General features: G+C 50.5%; 1 protein-coding gene across 4 annotated transcripts in view; it reads right to left on the bottom strand.

Moving 5' to 3' along the window:
• Positions 1 to 20,928, bottom strand: part of STK32C (serine/threonine kinase 32C) — a 69,008-nt gene that overhangs the window by 11,261 nt on the left and 36,819 nt on the right. For 3 of the 4 annotated variants that reach the window (XM_032116671.1, XM_032116672.1, XM_032116674.1), the window contains exons 2-3: positions 17,207 to 17,262; positions 35 to 186 (exon numbers count right to left, since the gene is read on the bottom strand). In XM_032116671.1, the coding sequence (XP_031972562.1) occupies positions 35 to 186; positions 17,207 to 17,262 (208 nt within the window). The remainder of the gene's footprint in view (positions 1 to 34; positions 187 to 17,206; positions 17,263 to 20,928) is intronic. The other variant, XM_032116673.1, reaches the window with a different exon arrangement.

Here is a 20,928-nt window from a genome sequence, read left to right as displayed (position 1 = left end):
AAGCACTGGAGGCGCAGAGGAGGGAGCTGCTCACCAGAGATTCACCAGGAACACGTGCTCGATCTCCTGCAGGATCTCCAGCTCCCTGAACACGTTGCGCACCTCGTCCCTTTCGATGCACTGCTGCTTGTTCATGTACTTCATGGCGTACATCTTCTCCGTGTCTCTCTTCTGCACAATGCACACCTGCGGCGGGGAGGAGAAAAGAGAGTCAGGAACACGTTCCACATCTTCGTTTGCTGCTTTAGGGGCTGAGACTCACTCTGCTCAGCACCTCAAACATCCCTGATCCCTAGGCTGTGACTTGGCACCTACAGACAGCAGCATCCCTGCTCCCAGCGCTGTGCCCGACTGGGGAGTGCACGGCCTTTGCTCCAGCCCACGGGCCATCAGTAACTGCAGCTGCCTCCAGGGCACGATGGCCGGCTGCGGAGAGCTTTCCAAAGGGAGAGCTTTCCCAACAACTGTGTCTGGGAGCTGTGCGAGAGACCTTTGGGCTCGCTGTCTGTGGATGGAAGCCGGCGTCAGGCAACCGCGGGGCTCCCTCCCTTCCAGCCTCGCCTCGCTGCTGCCCACAGCCGCGGCTGCCCAGCGCAGCAGGGTGGGTTTCACCTGCCACGCACATCGCTGTGCTCTGGAAGAGGAAAATAATCCCCTCTGGGTTAGCAGAAAGCGCTTAAAGTGCAAATTCGCTACAACAACAACAACAACCACCTGGCGCAGAGCGATACCCCGAGAGTGCCCCCGGAGCCCAGCTCTGCCGACGGGCACGGAGCCCGCCGGGCGGGCACGGGCTCCCCACGGCACAGCCTTGGGCGCCTCCTCAGTTCCTCTAATGACACCTTAATTACCAAGGTAACTGTTTTTAAAAGGCTAATTAGCTTCACGGTAACTATTTTTAAATGAACTAATGGCATGTCTATATCTGCTATAATTATGTGTGCCCCCTTTTAATTATCAGACCTGCTGGTAACTAGGATGAGCTGGATGCATTCCCTTTGGCAGTTTGGCCACTGCCGCGCTCGGGGCGCAGGGCGGCTCACCCGGGCTGGCTCCAGGCCGAGAGCGGTCCCGCTCACACCGGGTGGGAACAAGGAAAGGGAATTTCTGTGGATGGCAGGAAGCCGGAGACCGGTGAGAGCCGCGAACACTCCGCACCTCCAAACGCTGCCGTTAATAACCATTTGCAAGTGCTAATGGTGCTCAGTATAATATCATCAAGGACACGCTGCCGCACGGAGGTGACAAAATAATGGCTGGTTATCGTTAGCCTGATAAACCCCGCAATTAGCGATGCACAGGAATTACCGGGATTATTTTCCGCCGTCGTTACAATTACGGTGAGAGCTGAAAATCAGGTGTTGCAATAAACTCTGCACACCTCAGAGCTCACGTTAAGGGCGCTTCGTAGGTAGAACGACCTGAGCTGTTTCCCTGGGTCTGGACCCTTCCGGTGCCCATGGGCGAGCAGAGCCCATCAACTCCAGCTGCCAGGGACTGTTCCAGGTACAAACATTAGGGAAAACCTCCTTCATGCAAACTTAATAATGATAATAAACAGCCTACCACAACGCACACCACCAGCAGGATCCAGCCCCCGCCTAGAGCAGGCTGAATTGGTTGTGCATTCAATAAACCAGGCAAAAATAACTTTATACATTATAAATTCTTTGAGCAGCAAAGCCCTAACAATTTTACTTTAAAACATGGTCATTGCTGCAGAACTGCTCTAAAAACAAACCTCTGGGTAACAGCCATCAAGGCACCGAGCAACATTCTCTCCTGATGTCAGTTTATTCCACATTGTTGCTGGAAGCTCATTAATTTCTAGGTGGTTTATTTTTTAGGTTGTGACTTGCCGTACCTCAATGAGTATTGCATGTTATTCTGATGTCATTTGTTTCTTGTTTCTCCACAGTGAAAATGGGAGCTCAGCATAATAAATGAGAAAATGATGAAAACTTCATGTACTCTGTAATTATAATAAACGGTTTTCTGCAATGGAACAGCATCACCTCCACACACAGCAGCACCAGTTCCGGGCACTCTGGAAATGTTTGTTCTCTGATTTCTGGGGAAAAAAGTGGATCTCAGTGGAGAGGTCCTTCCTGCAGCTGAGCCCCGTGGAATGAGCAGGGGCTGCCCCGTGCCCACGGGAGCTGCCCGAGGGCACAATGAGCCCCACGGCCGATGGACAGGTGGGGCTGCGGCTCTGAGTGCTGCAGCGACGCTGCACCACAGCCATCTCCAGGTACTGATCACATTACAGGCTCTTGGTCGGGGTCTAACTCAACACCCGGACCGGTGCCGGTGCTGCCTCGGCTGGGCTCAGCCACTCGGTGCCCCTCCACAGGCAGGGACCATTCCCAAGCTGCCCGGGCTTACAGAAATGCATCAATGTGTTTGTGTCCCCCCAAAATGTCAGTGACACAAGACGTATCTCTCTCTTTTTGTGCTTCTCCGTTCATGCATCTGCTCCTGAGGAAGGAATAAACATCTATTTGGTCACAAGTCAAGAGTGCATTTTTTAAATTAATCCATTTTCAGGCAAGTCTACGATGCAGAGCAAGGCAAGAAGCAGAAATGACTGTGTCCTCATTCTGCACAATGCAGCCACACAAAGGGAATGTTTGGTGGTTAAATACAGCCATTAGGAAAAACGAGTGGAACGGAGCCAGCCCTGCGAGGCAGAAGGCGGGCAGCAGCTGGGAGCGGATTGCTCAAGACACGGCACACAAAAGCTTTGAGAGAGTCCCAGATACCCCGAGCATTCCGGCGCTGCCAAGGGGTTGTGTGCAGCCGCCCATAGCGCAGGGAGGGCTGGAGCCCCCAGGCACGATTCCTGCCAGGAGAGGGGCAGGTAACACCTCCCGGGCCCACCCCAGCCTCGCCTGTGCTGTCACCCGAGCTGGCAGCTCCTCTGCATCCGTGCGCTTCCCAGCCCGCTGCGCTTCCTCAAGGGGGCTTTGCCTTTTCTCCTTTAGGAATCCAGTAACTTTCCCCCCTGCTGATTCTGAAGGAATTCATCGGGCTGAAATCCCCACTCAGATGAGAGGTCACCTAATCATCATTAAATAGCCTGTCCTGACTTAGCCTTGTTATACAGGGACAGCACAGTCTTCCTGGGCTCAAACAGAAGGCAGTGTCTGCATTCCGGGCAGGATCCATGCAGCCGGTCAAGAGCGGGGATCGCTCTACCTCGGCTGCACAAAGACATTGCTTCCTTCTGCCCATGCAGAGGTCACCCAAAGTGAAGGCACTCGTGCCCCCTGAGGGACGCCACTGTCACGGCTGGTGCACAAACCCACAGCTGACTCAGGGATCTGTCTTTCGGGTCTGAACTGGGAGCAGTGGGTTTCCTTCTTGAATTTCTCTTTCTTTGGCTTCTGCCTTTGTAAGACGAGACCGATGCCCTGTAATCCTTGCACACACAGACACTGTTGACTTCGGCTCAGAGCCACTGGGACATTTCAGTGCACAAACCTGGATTTCACTTTTTTTGTTTTTAGAGCAGAGTCAAGGCTTAGAGTCAGCCAACACTACACACCTACAACAAACACCTTAATCCCACCCAGTTCTGAACCGGGGCCAGACACTGCTCTAGTTTACAAAAATGCTTATTTGCAGTGTTTGCACCTTGCCCACATATACTGATTTCTCCTCCAGCTTCTGCTGGGAATTTATCCCTCCCTGTTTTCCCCAGTATCTACAGAACTGCCATTTTACCAGACAGGTTAGAATTTGAAATGCAGAGCATTAACATAAAATTGCCCACAGCACCCAGAAGCATCTCTAGGCTTTGAGACTGCCTGGGGAAAGAAGTCTCTCCTATGGGGGACACACGGCAGCAGCCTCAGGAAGGGTGTTGAGGAAAGAGGAGATTTGCAGCCTCTGGAGCAGGAAGAACTAGGTCTTCCATTCTGAAGGACCAGAAGCAGTGAGAAGGCACTTACCATGATGTAGAAACAGCTCAAGCTTTTTTGACAACTGATTTCATTTTTGAACACTAAATTTTACTTTAGAGACAGACTGCAAGAGCAAGGACAGGCTGGACAATTGTGTTCACTGGTTTCCTGAGCTTCTTGAGCAAAGCACAAAGCAGGTGAGAAGGGCTTTACTGCACCTATGCACTGCCAAAAGAATAACCTCAATATTGGCTTCCAACAAGTTCATCTCCTTTAGCCAAGTTCTCCTTGAATGGCTCAGCTCTTACACCAAGGCTTCATTCACGTTTCCCAGGGTTTTCATCCTGTCATCCCCAGGACCCCTCTGCTTTGCTCTTGTACCAAGAATTGCAGGCAGAATCTTGCCAATTATCTATTAAAAAAAAAAAAAAAATTTCAACTCTCAGCTGCTATCAGGAAAGCTGCAAACAGGGATCACTCTGTTCTGGACATGGCCACAGCTGCACAGGACAAAGAACTACTTCCCTGGCATTTAAATGCATCTTCGTATCCGTCCTGTATTATGATGGTGCTGTTGGCAATTAAAATACAACCCTTCCCTGGTAATTAGCATCTGTGTAATACTGGTAATCAAAAAGTTCATCATAATTTGTTCTACAATTCTCACAAATATTAAGGATAAAATCAGCTCATCCAATTTCTTTTTAGGCATAGCCAAGAGAACAAAGCTTAAAGCTGCCTCGCAGGTGTATTTGCAGTGATATAATTGCAGTATCAGGGATCGTTAAGCACATGAGCCATGGGAACAGCTGGATGAAGCTCTGCTGGAAGCATCTGCCACGGGTACCCCCAGGAGCACCTCCCCTACAAGAGCAGGCCCAGAAGGGGATGCAGCCCCTCAAGGGAGCTGCTGGTCCCTCGAAGGGGCTCGCCCTCCACAGATGCTGACCCAGAGCTTGGTGCCACGAGCACGAGAGGCTGGAAATGTTAAAGGCTGCCAGCACCTGCAGGAGCCTGTGCAACCCCTCTCCATCCCTTCAGGGCTGGCCCCAGGGAGGGAGCTCTGGGTGAGGCAGATCCTTTCAGACCTACCCTTAGTGGGCCATGGGTCCAGTAAAGCTCAGCGGGGCCTGTGGCACCAGGCAAAGTCCTGGGCCAGGGCTGCAGCTGTGCACAACCTGCCCGTGACAGCGGCACTCGCCCCACGCTCAGCGAGGACACGTACCTGTAACTCTGTCTCATCCTGAATAAAAACACACTGAATCTATCAAAACCCTGCACTGCTGGGCTATGCAGCTTATTTAAGCAGCACTTTGTCCTGGAACAGCTCTGAGAGCAGTGTCTCTGGCAGTGCTTCTCCCAGCCATTATCTGCAGCACACAAAGACCCATTTGCAGGACCAGGACATCTGCTGCCATTCCCACCTTTCCTGTGTGCCAGTGACCCAGCCCAGGGGACACAAACAAGTGACGGCTGCTGGCTGTGCCAACAGCTCTCCTCAGCCTTTCCATCCAGCTCACAGAAGCACGGACTCACGGAATGGTTTGGGTTGGAAGGGACCCTAAAGCTCATCCCATCCAACCCCTGTCATGGGCCGGGACATCTCCCACTGTCCCAGGCTGCTCCCAGCCCTGTCCAGCCTGGCCTTGGGCACTGCCAGGGACCCAGGGGCAGCCACAGCTGCTCTGGGCACCCTGTGCCAGGGCCTCCCCACTCTCAGAGGGAATAATTTGTTCCCAGTATCCCATCTAGAACTCCAAAGTTGCCGTGGTAGCCAAACAAGTGCAACCCTCAGGAGCCATGCTCTAAGTATGAGGTTATCAGCTCAACAAATCTGCCTTCACATCTTTAAGTGCTGAAGTTGTTTCCATTTCCAAACACCTTGCCACATTTCCCTCCCTAAGATATTTTTCATGGAGCCTTACAACTTTAGTTTTTCCCTGCTGAAAAGATGTGCTTTTCCACAAGATTGATGGGCTCATTTGTCAGAACACCATAAATCATTAAAATCTCTTTATGCAGCACTGCTATTTGCTGCAGCCAAGTTGTAACAGCAGCTGATGAAACTTTTATTCATAGCAAGCCTGTTGGTGTTTCCAGGTCATGTCAACACTTCCATAAAAAAATCTCTTTCTCAGTTGCTTATGCTAGAACCAAAAAAGTCTTCTGACCCAAAATAACACCTGCTGTTCTCAGCAGCACCTCACTGTGCTGTACATCAGAGGATCATAAAATCCCAGATTGGTCTGGGTTGCAAGGGACCTTAAAGATCATCCAACTCCACCCCCTGCCATGGCAGGGACACCTCCCACTGTCCCAGGCTGCTCCCAGCCCCAATGTCCAGCCTGGCCTTGGGCACTGCCAGGGATCCAGGGGCAGCCCCAGCTGCTTTGGGTAATCTCAATAGCTTCAATCTGGAATCCTAAGAATGTGTTCCTATGCTTCTCCCCTGCAGGTCCACAGACCTCCCTGAGGCTCAGCAGACCCCTGTGGATCTGTGTCACCTCTGGGTGTGCCCAGCACTCCATGTACTGCCAAAGGAAACCACAAGTGCAGGTGCAGCTGGAGTGGCTCGAAACACAGGCAAAGCTAAGCTTGTTCATGCTTTTTGGTTTGGTTTTTTTTTCCCAGAATGAGCCTTATTCTGTCTTGCTCACACAAATGGGACAACCAGCACACTGAAACGATGTCAGGAAAAGCTCTCCTCATTGGTACCCTGCAAACAGGGAGCCGGGGCCTTCCAGTTGGTGTCTAACTGGGAACATTTCCTAATTTCCCTGCAAGAAATCATGGAAGGGGGGTGCAGAATGTTATCTACAAGGTCTGAATCCTGTGATTTAATGCAATTTAAGGTGATCCAGAGTAAGCATTTCCCCTTAATGTCATGCTGAGAAGATAAGGTCCCATCAGACATTAAGCAGATGTTTCTGTAATTGAGTTTGGATATGGGGGATTATTTGACTTGCAGCTCCAAAACACGTGTATTCTCTTCCTCAGGAGAGACACTAATCCAAATAAACAAGGAGAAACTGAAGAACTGACAGCAGAGAAACCTAAAGAACAAAAAGGAAAGAGGAGCGTTTTTCTTTGCTTTTACTTGTCCTGGTTCTCCACCTCTCCCCCTGCACGTGGCTGTGCGGCCTCATCACCAGCCAGGCACCCCAAACCTGGCGTCTTCACTCAACGTTAAAACAAAAATGTCGACATTTGGGATCATCCTTTGGCCACAGCCCAGAGCACATCTCCGGTGTGGCACGGCGTGGACTTTGCCTCAAGGCCATGGAGCAGCCGCCCGGGGAGGTTCGGCAGGGGATGGGCTGTGCCTCCACCGTGTGGACAGCTCTGCCGAGAGCAGGGAGGAGGACAGCCCAGGAGATGTGTTCTGGAGCTGTCACACTTCCTACGGAAAGGCTGTTAGGCATCTACATTTTTGTCTGGCTTTAATCACATGCTCAGAGATCTCTGCTGGGCTTTTCTTTCCCAATAATTAAAGTAGAATGATGAAAACTCAGACCAACCTGCAGAGATCCCTGAAGACGCTGTGACCCATCTTTCTGTCTTTTGGATGGATCCAAACCTGGATCCAGCATTTCCTCCACCTCAGCAGCACTCCACAGATCTACATGAGGACCTGGACCCCTGTGCACAACCACAGCTAATGAGTGTTTTCTGAACAAATTGTGCAATGTTTTCCTGTGGGTGACAGGCGTTTTGAGTTATGTCTAGCATTTGGAGCCATGTCTCCTTAAGGCCAAGACTACATTCTGTGATAGGCTGGTTAAAGAGGCAAAATTATTTTTTTTAGCTATATATTTGACAGATATTGGGAACAGAAAGAAATCTAATTACTTCCAATGAAGATTGGAGGGCCTTATTTAATCTCTGAATGTAAATTGATGTTGAAGTTCCCTGACCCCAAGGCAAGAACACTCGCTGTGCTATTTTGAAAAGCCTCATCACTCATCATGATCCAACCCTGATGGGCGCTGGCATCGAGACCCAAGTGGCCCCAATGTCCTCGTTTGTGCTGCTGCCACAACACGGCCCCAGGCACCAGAGTTTCCCTTCTGTGCTGAAGGAAATAAACACAGGTCTTTCTTTTCAGCCAAGAAAGAAGGGGATACTCGTGTTTCACAGTGCAAAACCCTCAGGAGGAATCAATGCCACTTGCAGCCAAATGCTTATTTTTCCCTTGGCAGAAGCTTGCTCCACTGAGCTGGTGTTTACCACCAGGCTGCACAAAGGGACCGGCCCTGGAAGAGCAGCTGTAGAGGCTGGGGCGGAGATCCGATCCCTTCCAGCGTGGGGGCACAGGGGCTGTGATGTGCCTGGGCACAGACAAAACTCCTGCTCCTCCTGGCTGGGCTCCTTCCTCCCTCACTGGTCCCACCGGCCACACCTCAGCAGCCACCTTCAGACAAGGGCAGCCTGTCCCCAAGGAGCCTTCACAGGCTTCACAAGCCTCTCTACCAAACCTACCAAACAGCACTTAATTACATCAAGTTACCAAGATAAAGGAATAAGCTTTATATTTCTCCGTATTTCCAGGGATGGGACTCCTCTGCCCAGGAGCACCCTGCAAATCTTAGAATCACAGAATCCTAGAATGCTTTGGGTTGGGAGGGACCCTAAAGCTCATTCCATTCCACCCCTGCCATGGGCAGGGACACCTCCCACTGTCCCAGGCTGCTCCCAGCCCCAATGTCCAGCCTGGCCTTGGGCACTGCCAGGGATGCAGGGGCAGCCCCAGCTGCTCTGGACAACAATCTTAATCTCTCTGACAGGCCCGAAGATCGCAGCAGGGGCTAAAATGGAGTTGCAGAGCAGAGCAGAGCAGAGCTGAGAGCCGGAGGATGCAGCAGCTGCCCAGACCTCTGCGAGGGGCACACGGGGCACAATCCCAACGTGGGGCAAGAGGTGGGCAAAGCTCCTGCATCCTGGCAAACAGCACTTGTCCAGCTGGCAGCCGGGAGAATGGGCTGGTGTCAGGTAATCTTCAGTGTGGTTTGGTTTAACTGCACCACTTGCTGTACATGAACAGATAAGTATTTCATACTGCATTGCCCTTTATTGAGAGGAATTTTTAGCATTTACTTTTAAAAAGAATTTTTAGATCAAAAGTAATAATATGGCACAACAATCTTACTGCAACTCCGTGAGAGAGCGACAGGAACAGAAGGAATCTCAAAGGATTTTGGACATAAATAGTAAGTAAACGGGAGGTGAGGGTGGAAAGCAGAGACACAAAAGGCTTCTGTTCAATAAATATAGTTTCTTTCCATGCTTTTCCTTCCTTTAAAAAAATCTCATGGACTTACAGTCCAGAGTGTTTTCTGAAGGGAGGTAGAATCCCTGATAATACAGATAAAATATAGTCTATCCCAAATGTGATGGGTCAGTAAGAATAAAAAAATACTAAGAAAAAATAAGAAAAGCCAATTTGCAATTGTCAAAGTGATCCTGTAGTTATAGTTTTATTTCAGAGAACAAAACGGCCAGTTGGTATGAAAATGGAAAGCACTAAATTTAGAATTCACAACACTTTCACTCCTGATATTTTAATTTTATGGAACCATTGAAACAGACATGATTTTGCTATGCACATTACATAAATAATGTTCAGGCCTTTTCAGCAGGTGACCCTCGCTGAGTTGCACCTGAGGGCCCCTCACCCTGGCCTTGGCAACAGCATCACTGATGGAAAGAGCCAGGGGGAAGGGACCCAAACCCACCAAAAATCACACCCTAATACCTATGCTGCTCACAAACATGTTCTGTATTTCCTGGCCATTTTCTCAGGAGCCCTTTGCAGTGACAGCCTGAGCAGCCTGACCCCTCCCTCAGCCCATCCTCTGCTGCCCTCTTTCCCCAGTGCTGAGAGTGGTGTTGAGCACAGAGATTCATCAACAGAGACAAAAAGAGCAGGTGCCATGAGAATTACCCATTTCTGTCTCTTCCTCCCAGATCAATCCACCAGTCTTGGGCAGAGAAGGTAGTGTGGAGCAGAGCAGTGGCAGGGCACAGCTCCTTAGGGAGGGCTCTGGTTCTGGAGAGCAGGGATTTATCTCCATGCCGTGGGGCAGCGCGCGCCCGGCCCCGCTCCCAAACACAGCCCCGGCCTGACCCAGCCCACGCCCGGCTGTGGGGGCTCTGTGCAAGGGACCTCCTCAGCTGGATGAGACACCCAACCCTCCACACAACCTTTCTGATCCACCTCCAAAGGTCTATCCCACAGCAGTTTTTCCTACATCCTCTTCTTGCCCATCTCTACAGTAGACCAACATTGTTCATCTGGGAAACAAGGCAAATCACCACCTTAGAGGACAGGAAAAGAGGCCATTTCAAAGGAGAAAGGCTGGCAGGAAAACTGGGAGGAATAAAAGCACCTGGTGTGCTCATCACTGGGAATGATACTTCCTAGCAAGCCTGGCCCACACGAGGGGCCTGTCCCATGGCAGCACCGGCACTGCCACTCACTCCAGGTGCCCAACACAGGCTGCGGGTCCCTCCAACTGCGGCAAAATTATGTCAAATGCTCATCACAACACTCGTTTCTATTGTTAGCTGTGCACCAGTTGCATCAGTTTCCGCTTCTGTTTTTCATGTTCCATCTTTAATTCATTGCTGAGGCACAGGAAATCCCAACAGCCTTGTAGTGGCTTGTGGGCAGCTCCTGCCTTCACCGCAGGAAAACCAGAGCAGAACTGTATCCAGCCTTATGGAGCTGTGTCCACACAACTCCCAAGAGATTCAGATCAGTTTCTCAGCAGCACACAGACACTTCAATAGGAATTCATGAACTTTAGACCCACAAGAAGAAACACATCCTGTGAAGAAGAGGAGAAAGTCTCCTTCCACAGGCACCACTGACTGATGGTACTGCCCAGAGTAACAACAGGGTACACCCATAAGGCTGTGGACAAACCCAGGCAGTATTTTCCTTAATAAACTCTATTTGCTGTATCATGCTGATGTATTCATAATTTCATAGGAACTGAGGACATTGCTCCTTATAATTTATGACATTAAATGGTTTGTAATTGGATTGTGCAACCATGAGCATTAACACAACATCCCAAACTCACAAGCTGCAGCTTCCAAGGACCTGTAGATGACCTCGATGTCCAACACAGCTTCAATTTTATTGTTGCCAAAAGCTGCATCTGACGCTGGAACCTTCCATCTCTCCGTTCCATTTACAAGCTGGTGGGGGTGTGTGCTATGATGGCTTGTCAGAACAAAAACAAGATCCAAATGCTGGTCACATTTCAGCCTCTAGAAATTTATAATTATCATTAGTGACAGAGGACAGATTTTTACTTTAAAAGTTAGAGTTTTTAACGTTGGCCATGTGAGAGCTGCAGTCTGGTGTGGCCACGTGGGCCATGCTGAGGGCAGGAGGAGCCTCTGCCAGCGGCACACAGTGGAACGGGAGGTTCTCCTGAGGGCAGTGCTAACAGAACTATAATCAGATTTCCAATTATTAATCTGATCAATGCCAAAACATTCTGCTCTTTGTCCTTACAGATGGATGTTTATTGAATTCAGTGATGCATTTAGGCTACGTCTCACAGAATCACCGAATCCTTTCAGTAGGAAACGACCTCCAAGATTGAGGTTCAATCTTTGACTAAACGCCACCCTGCCAACCAGAGCAGAGCACTGAGTGCCACGTCCTGTCATTCCTTGAACACAACCAGGCAGGGATGGGGACTCCACCACCTCCCTGGGTAGCCTATTCCAACACAGCCAGGTCACCATGACCCAGCTCCATCCTGCCCTGCTCCCGCTTCAACTCCTCTTCCTCCTGCTCCTGTAACACTTGCAGCTCTCTGTCCCCTCACCCACCGCGAGGCTGGCCCTTCTGACAAAGGGTCAGGGCTGGATTCAGGCACATCTGCCACTCAGCAGGCAGCATATGCTGATCCATAAAAGGTTTCCTTAATCAAAGACCCCAAAATGAGATCTCTTTTGGGTTCAGGAGGGGAGGGGGAGCGGGGAGGGTGTGGGTGGATTTTGTTGTAGAATCTAATGCTGAAAAAACTCTCATCTAAGAGCCAGGAAGAACCTGAGCAGCCAACTGCTCTCGAGCCTCGATGCACACACAGGAATTCAGGTGAGAAAACACTCCTGCTGACACAAGCCACAGCGAGCTCTCCCCGCACCAGTGGCAGGAGCTGCCGTGCGGTCCCGCTCCGATGCCGCTCCTGCCTCCAGACTGAGCGGAGCCGCTGTCGGATGCTGAGGATGCAGCCCGTCCAGCCAGCCACCACAGGGCACTGATCGCCTCTGCCACAGGCCAAGCCAGCCACCGTGGGGACATCAACCACCTCTTCCCCACCTGCCCCGAGCCACGGCCACGCTCCAACACCCGCTGCTGGCAGTGCCAGCCCCCCGTGGAGCCCTGCAGGGGTGGCCCAGGCCCATTGGTGCATGTTTGGGTGGAGGATGATGCTTCTGCCTTCTGCTCTCACACCTTTCCTGTCCACAGGAACCTGGCTGCTGGAGTGGGGGTCTGTCCCACCTCCCATCCCACCTACAGCCCCCCACCAGCGTGACTCACCCACAGGGAATGATGGGGGCTCAAATAAACCCCAGGCACTTTCTAATGCAAATGTTAATAAGGCACCGGGTGTCTAACAATAACTAAAGTGGGCAGCTTGTTTGATAAATCACTGTTTTTTGAAGTCTGATCTTTCAGAAACCCTAAACAGGTCTCCAGTGGGGAAGGGCAGGATAATCCCCGTCTCCTTGCAGCTGAGCATCCACGAAAGAAGAAAAATCACTTGGTACTACCTGGGAGATTGCATTAAAGGGAGGATCCCCCTGTGTGTGCTTTGTGCTTTCTCACACGCCTGCTCCTGGTCACTGTCCCCAGCCAAGGGAGCTGCTCCTGTGCTGGATGCAATGGTGGAGAATGTTGTGGAATCAGAGAATCACAGAACCATGGGATATCCTGGGTTGGAAAGGGCCCACAATGAGTCCAGCTCCTGGCCCTGCCCAGACCCCCCAACAGCCCCACCCTGGGCATCCCTGGCAGCGCTGTCCAAACGCTCCTGGAGCTCTGGCAGCCTCGGGGCTGTGCCCATTCCCTGGGGAGCCTGGGCAGTGCCCAGCACCCTCTGGGGGAAGAACCTCTTCCTAATGTTAATGTCCTTCACGTCACTCCTGCTGCAGCTGCCCATCTCCATGGGCAGCCTCGGGGGCCAGGCGGGATGGGGCCTGACCAGCACTGATGGCCCAACACCAGAGGCTCTCCAGCACCCCGGGACACCTCTCACCTGGCTGTGCCCTCTCCAGTACCAGGCTGCCCTTTGACAAAGCACCCTTGTCTCCGGAGCCTGCCAGTGACATGGCGCGCGATCAAGTGACAGGAGCAGCGTCCAGCAGGGACGTGCACCCCAAGTCCCTGCCTGTGGCTCTGGCAAACCCTCAGCCTCATGTGAGATCCAGGACAATAAAGGAAAAATCAAGGGCAAAAAATATCTGTGGCAGCTAAATATCAAGGGATTAAGTTTCCAGCCTTTCTTTAGGGGGAAAAATCCAACATTTATAAAGCTGCAAAAAAAGAAAATGGATCAAGCTAGTGTTGATGTCAAAGAGGGATTCAGTTGAGAATAGACTTGAAGGGAATTTTATTTATGGTGCAGCTACTGGGTGGGCATCTGTGACCTTTAGAAAATGGATTAAAGCCTTTCTATACCCAGCTCCAGGCTGTGTGAATTATTGAAGCACCAAAATCATGAAGTAGAAGTACTTGTGCAAAGCAACCCACACACAGCCAGCCTTCCCTGGGAGGGTCAGTGCGGAGCCGGGCACAGGGACCAGGATCCCTTCTAGAGGAGACTGAAAGCCAGGTCCCCACGGGCCTCCAGCCCCACACCACTGGTTCCCTCTCGAAGATTCCATTTCCTGCTGCTGCTCATTCCTGCCCCAACCCTGGTTTAATCCCCTATTTCCAATGGCACACAAAGACACAAATCTGTGCTGAAAAACTTCAGGTGTGTTCTTATTCCTTCACAGCAGTGAAGTGTAAATAATGAATTCCCACAACCCCATCCAGCTCTTTATCCCTTGGAAAAGGCGGCTGGGGCTGAGGCTGCAGAATGAGGAGGGAAGCCCAGGTGGGAGGAGGAGTACAGGCCAAACACCCCCAGCTGCCTCACAGATCAAATGGACGGCGACTGCAGCCAGAAGAGGCCAACTCCTCACAGGGAGAGGTCCAGACCCTGCAACGCCACCAATGCCTTCGGAGATTTCTGGGTCTCATCCTGTCTCTCCTGAAGCACAATGAACTTCAGAGCATATTTCCCATTAAAACAGGGCCACAATCTGCACCCCATTCTAGAAACCCTCTCCTGGCTGCTGTTCCTTGGGAAATGGCACTAGAGCAGCCAAAACCTGAGCAACTGCTGCTGCTGCTTGGAAAGGAGCCTGTGCTACAGGAGGAACACTATGCTGATACTAAATCACTGAAAATCAAATCATACCACCTCTACTATGTGTGGAAAATATTACACACTTGCTAATTGGAGTAAACATGGAATTGAACCTGACTTTCATTTGATTAACTGTACCTTAAAGCTGATTAAACCCATCTCTAGACATCAGAAATTGGCCATTTATTTCATGTATGCCAGAGCCACAGCTCGGGGGCTCTCAGGCTTCTCAAATGGGATTTCTGAGTTCCTTTTTCTTTCCTTTCCTACAGCTCCCACACCAAGGACCTCACAGTCTGTCCTGAGAGGTGCACAGTGGCCGTGGAAGGAAATGCTGTGCCCAAGGCCACCAGAGACGCTGCTCCCGGGTCCTGTCACCATGAGTCACACGGTGTCACAGCTTCCACAGCCCGCTCATGCACACGGACATGGACACTGGCCCCTAAATATGTTCCTGGACGCAGGCAGAGAGTGGTTATATCAAACAAAGCAACTAAGTCACTCCTCAATTTCAAATACACTTGCCAGGTAGAGAGTTTTATGTTTTCTGTAATTAAATGTGAGTTGTAAATGACTTGGTAAACGCAAAAAGCTTTTCTCAGTGTCAGAGGAAATTCAGCATATTGACATAATTATCCAGAAAGATGACAGATGAATCATTTCAGTATTTTGTTGAAAGTGTATGTACAGTTCTGATGCCTGATAGACTGCTACGTGCCAGACTTAACCTTTCTGCAACGCAAAGCGCAGAGCGAGCAGCCACGGGGAGCAGCCACAAGGAGCAGCTCTCTTCAAAGCCAAGAGGCTCCTGCCTTGGGATAAGAGTGGTTTTTTCTCTGTTTCATGTTCTGAGCAGAATTAATTTTCCATGTGCTGCTGCTTAAAAGAATAAAACCTCCTTCTCTGCAAAGTTTATATTTGAAGTATGAATCTTCTCCTATCAGTGCAAAACAAAAATGTGAGCTGCTCTTTTTCACCAAGGTTTTGAGTTAGTGTTTGGTCTTTGATTGTGAGCTGAAGACACAAGACCCTGAGTGTTCCTGTTCTCACCAGGAGTGTCTGGGGAGACTTTCTTCTGCTGTTTGCCTTATCCTCACAGCACAAGGACTGAGCTGGTATTTAATCATTCACCCACCATCATTCAACAGAAGCCCAGAAATCTGAGAGAGCTCTGCTGCAAGCTTTCACCTCTCCTTGCTCAAGGGATGTGGCTGCAAAGAGGGGTGAGTGTTTCAAACCACCCCCTCAGTGACTTGCACACTGCTGGCAATCCATTTTCATCAGCCCTGGAAGTCCCAGGCAGACTTACATCGAAGCCCAGCAGGAATTCACGTGGGTGGGTTGTGCCAGAGCAGGGTAATCGATCTCCTGGTGCTCGTCAGGGAACTGAGGCTGTAATGAAACGTCTTCACCAGGAAGAAGCACTAATGGCAGCACTGTGACTGACTGTGTCCCCTCTCCTGACTCTCAGAACAGCTGGACCCTCCCCACACAGACTGTGGCTGATTTTGTGCTGCTGCCGTTACTCAGCACTGACGCTGCTTAATACATTTCAAGTATTCAAAAAGAGATTTTCAGTAACTGGTAAAAATTTGGGTTCTTCTGGCCAAACAGGTCTCAGATCTCCTGGGAAATTTCTGCTTTTGCAAAGTTTCCATCTTCCAGCCATCCAAGCACAGCAGGTCAGGCTGCTCCCGAGGCCGAGGGAGCTGTACCACACAGAGGGAGAAGGCAAAGGACAGTGCGGGTCATCTCCAGAGCCAGATCTGGATCTTCTCACCCTCATGGCACCAGCTTTTGATCAAAGTACGATGGGAGAAACTGGCCTAGATGACCCGACCAGAGGGAAACGCGAGCAGGTGCAGCCTACCCCAAGCACTCGGCTTGGCCTGTCTCCTACCAGTGTGTGGGGACACTTGTGTCACCCTCTGAGCTGGGCTGGGCTGGGCTGTTCCACAGGTCTGACACTGCACGTCCTGCACACTTTCCAAGGCCATGTCCCCTCCCAAAGCCCCAGTCCTGGCACACGGCCCACAGCACAGAGAGCCACCTGAGCAGGTGACACACCCAATTTAGCAGGGTCCAGGGATCGCCACGGGGACTCTGCTCCCACAGCTCCCGTCCACCACACACAGGGGACTCTGCTGCACAGAGGGGCACAGCTACTGCTGGTCACAGCAAAACACGGGTGACAAAAGGACTGCAGACCTCCCAAGGTAGCCCCTGAATGCTGTGCTGGCCCTGCCAGCTCAGGGGGAAATGCTGAGAGTCACCTGCACAGGGATGGAGTGAGAGCCAGCGAAAAAGGGAATGGAAAAGGACTAACACCAGGAAACCAACCAGTAACCGATTCCCAGAGATACACAGCTTTTTGATCATCACCTCCCACATCCTCCCACATGCTTGGCAAGAAAAAACAGTTAAAAATAAACAACAAAACCTCTTCAGCATAACTGATTTCTGATTGGGAAAACAGCCCAGGACTTCACAGAACCCTCTTGACCGGTGTGCCAGCTCAGTCAATCACCAAGGGCAACTTCCAGTACCTTCCTGACTCACTGCCCCCCCTCACAACCCAGACATCCCCACAGCAAGCTGAAAACATAAATAATGTTTGCTATAAAATGGTCACAATTGCGCTGGTAATTTAAAATGCATCTGTTGCACCGAGATGCCAAGAATTAAAGCAATGCCAAATGGCAACAAGGTATTTTCCTGAGCATTTTTCCTGTGTTGACTGAGCAGCCGTCGTAAAAAAAATACAAAAATAGCCAATTTTGGCCCTGTTACTGTTCCAGTAACACACAAGTACATAACAGCAGACACCTGATAAACCATGCAAGACCAAGTGCTCAAGCCTACCTTGCCAAAGCTTCCCTTCCCAATTGCCCGGAGAATCTGGAAGTGGTCAAAGTTCACTACAAGGTAAAGAAAAAAGAATTTACATTCGTAAATGCTTTACTACAAAGAAGCTTGCATTTAAAAGAAGACAGGGAAACAACTACAGAGCATTGACCAAGCTTTTATTAAAAGTTTGCCTCTGGGGAAGCTGCAGGACAGCAGCTGCTTTCCTTTCAAGTCCCTTTTCCCCTGCTGGAGGGAACTGGCAGAGGGTTGGATGAGGTTACTACATTAGTGGTGCAGCCCAAGTTAAAATACAGCTTCGACCTGTATGGACCCAGGGAGAGCCTCACAGAGCTCAGAGGCAAACTGCAAGTGGGACAAAGTGGGGAGTGTGGAGTGACCCCGCCCCACACTCTGCCCACTGCCCACAGCCCCTGCCCCACAAACACTGCCCACTGCCCACAGCCCCACGAACACTGCCCCTGGCCCCTGCCCTGCTCCCTCGCCGCCTGTGCTCAGCCAGTGCTGGGTGTGCTGGTGTTGGTGCTGCCAAAGGACAGCAGCATTCAGAGGGCAGGGACAGCCTTCCACTCCCTTCACATGCAAACCCATCTGGACCAGATCCGTTGTTTTTTCAGAGCCAGGGGGAGGAGCAATGACAAGAAACGATCGTGCAGCCGTAACACCTCAGCCGCTGCCTCGATCAGCTGCTGCTGCAAACAAAATTATTTTTATACCAAAGTACTGCCGCGATTTCATTTAACATCAGTTTTAAATAAAAAAGATGAGGCGAGGAGGAGCTCACTGATGGACTGAGCCCACCTGCTCAGATACAGCTGCCAGCCCTTGACAGTTCCACCACGAGACCCTGACCGTGCAGGGGACCCTCAGCATTCCTCGCCAGATGTCTGAAAAGAAATGCTTGGCGTGGGCTTGGGGGTTTGCAGCTCGAGATGGTCAACAATCAGCACTGACTCTGTTGACTGGCCACAGAGACCAAAATCAGTTAGGAAGAGTGGGAACAAAGAATTCTCTATAAATATTATGAGTCCCACTCCCAGATCTTAAATAAATGCACATCTGTCATCTCTGAGGATGAATCAAGAGCCCACGCATGCCCATTGAGCTCCTATTACCCTTCTGTGCTAGGCTTATATCCAAAATATTGTTATTGTCACTTTTGTGGGACATTTTCTGTAGGAGAGCCCAGAAAACTTGGCCAAGTGAAACTGAAAACAGAATCTGGGCCAGCTCGTACTCTGTGCCTCCCTGCACTCCCAGTCCCCTCCCTCAGTGACGCTGAAGGACAGATGTACCACGACTGCTCCATGTTTAGTTGGTTTAGTTGACTTTGTGGTGATTGGTCAAAGGCTGGACATTGATCTTGGAGGCTTATTCCAACCTTAATGATTCTGTGATCTCCCTGAGATTTCTCCAGGAGATCCCACGACAGACCCCATGGGGACACCAGTGTCCCCCCAGCCTTCTGACAGCCTCCCACATCTCCAGGGGAAGAGCTCAGCTCCACGGGTGGTGTGTCACCTCCTCATCACCTCCCTTCTCTGTAGGCCTTTCATTTAAGCAGTGATTTTATTGAGAATTTTCCTACCACCCCTACTAGAGGGGCTGCAGTGAGCAAAGCAAAACTGCAGCTTCAGCTTCATAAACACTCAGTCTGAAATCTTCCGGCTGAAGCATTTGGAGCACCAGAACAAATGTTTTCCACATGCAGTTAAATCCACTGACTGACCTCCCATCACCAAGAGCATGCCCAGCTACAGTGAGCCCCTTGGAAGGGCAGCATTTTTTTGGCAATTAAACCACATGCAAGTGCTCATGATCTGCCATCACTCCAGGAGGAGAGCTTTTGACAATTCTTTGTTATAATGTTTGTAATATTGTGTAAAAAAGCATTGCCACTGAGAAAACAAACCCCAAAGTGTCATTTCCATGTATCCATGACTACAACTGATCTGGGAAGCCTGCTCAAGTCAGCAGGCAGGAAACAAACCTAGATATGAATATTCACCAGGCCCTTGAACCTATCAGCAGAGATGTCACTTTTAATAAATTAATAGAGAGTTCTGCTGATGGGAAGTTCAGATGATGCACTGACTGGTCTCCTAGTTCCAGTATTTTCTGCAGGATTCAGTAAGCAATCTGATTCTATATAAGTAAATGATTCTATGATTCCATGATCCCAATAAAGGAAAAGCAATCTCAGCATTTGAAGAAGAAAACCATAGTAGCAGTGTGCTGCTTTTTGTGCACAACACGCTGGATTACTAAAAATGTTAACTTATCACTACAGAATATGTGATTATCCCTAAAATAGAAACCCTGAACCTGCCTGGAACAATTGTGTATGCTCCAGAGGCTCCACTCTCTGCGCTGACAAGAGAAAGCTGTCATTCACCCACAGCCAGAGGAGCTGATTATCTGGGGGTGACTGGTACGAGCCTGAGTCACAGGCGCCAGTGGAGGCTTTGGTGGCAGCGAGCAGGAGGTGACAGCTGCTGCCTTTCCCAGGCCCTGCTCACCCGCTGCTCTGGCTCCAGCACGGCTCCGACAGCCACAATCTGGAGAAGCAGAAATGGCCTTGGCTCGAGGATGAGCTGGAGTAACTCACAAGAGGGGCAGAGGGACCTGGAAACCTGGATGCTTTGGGAAGCATTTCTGTACCGAGAGACCGTTCACGGCCTGGAACAGGCCTCCTGCAGACACGGTCATGACCCAAGCCTGTCAGCGTTCAGGAGGCATTTGGACAATGCCCTTAATAGCCTGCTTTAGCTTGGGGCAGCCCTGAAGCATCAAACTGTGGGACTAGGTAAGTCTAGGTGAGTGGGACTTGTAGGTGCCTTACAACTGAAAGTATTCTGTTCTTCTGTTCCATCCCATCCCATCCCATCCCATCCCATCTGCAATGTGCAAACGTGAGGAGCTGCCTTGCCCATCACACCCAGCCAGTGCCATCTGCTGTGCTGCAATGCCCTCAGGGGTATTTCCTCAGCTCCTCACAAGGACAGGACACCAATTGTTCCACTGACCCCTCTGGCAGCTCCTGATCAATGCAGCACCTTCGAAGGGGAGGGAAACCACGGGACCTAAGATCTTGGCATTTGCCGTGCGCTTCTTCCTGGCTCTCCCTGGCACCCAGTGACAAATCATGAATCACAAATAAAGATAAATACCGTAGCCTGGCTTTGCTCCGTGTGCTGGGGCTTTGTTCTCCAGCTCCAGCAACGTGTGACAAGCGGGGTGGCAACGATGGCAGGGGTGGCAGGGGTGGCAGGGATGGCAGGGCTCCATGTGCCCATGGGACCTCCCCAAATCTCACGCAGCCCAGCCCTGCCCACTGCACAACAGAGTGCCAGGTGCTGCCCTGACATCCCTGTAATTAAGATCTCATTGTAATCACAAGATGTGCTGTGGGATAAAGCAGGCTGGATGCACAGCTTCCACGTTCCAGTGAAACTGAGAGAATGAAGAGTCCATTTCCCTGCAAAAATTCATTATACAGAAGGATGAGAGATGCAAAAAGGAAAAAAAGAGGGCCTTGTCTTTACTATTTTGAAACTATGAATGTTTTCATTATTTTTTGCTGTTTATTCTGCATTTATTTGCAAGATACCTGAAAGTAACACTTCAGATACACAGTGGACTCCCAGTGAGGGTTCAACATCAGGACCTGGTATTAATCTCCAACAGCAGAACAACGTAGTAGGATGCAGTTAGTAAAC

The sequence above is a fragment of the Corvus moneduloides genome, chromosome 8 (genome assembly GCF_009650955.1).
Source record: "Corvus moneduloides isolate bCorMon1 chromosome 8, bCorMon1.pri, whole genome shotgun sequence".
Lineage (NCBI taxonomy): Eukaryota > Metazoa > Chordata > Aves > Passeriformes > Corvidae > Corvus > Corvus moneduloides.
The sequence above is the reverse complement of the archived record's forward strand: the minus strand, read 5'-3'. Positions and strand labels throughout refer to the sequence as shown.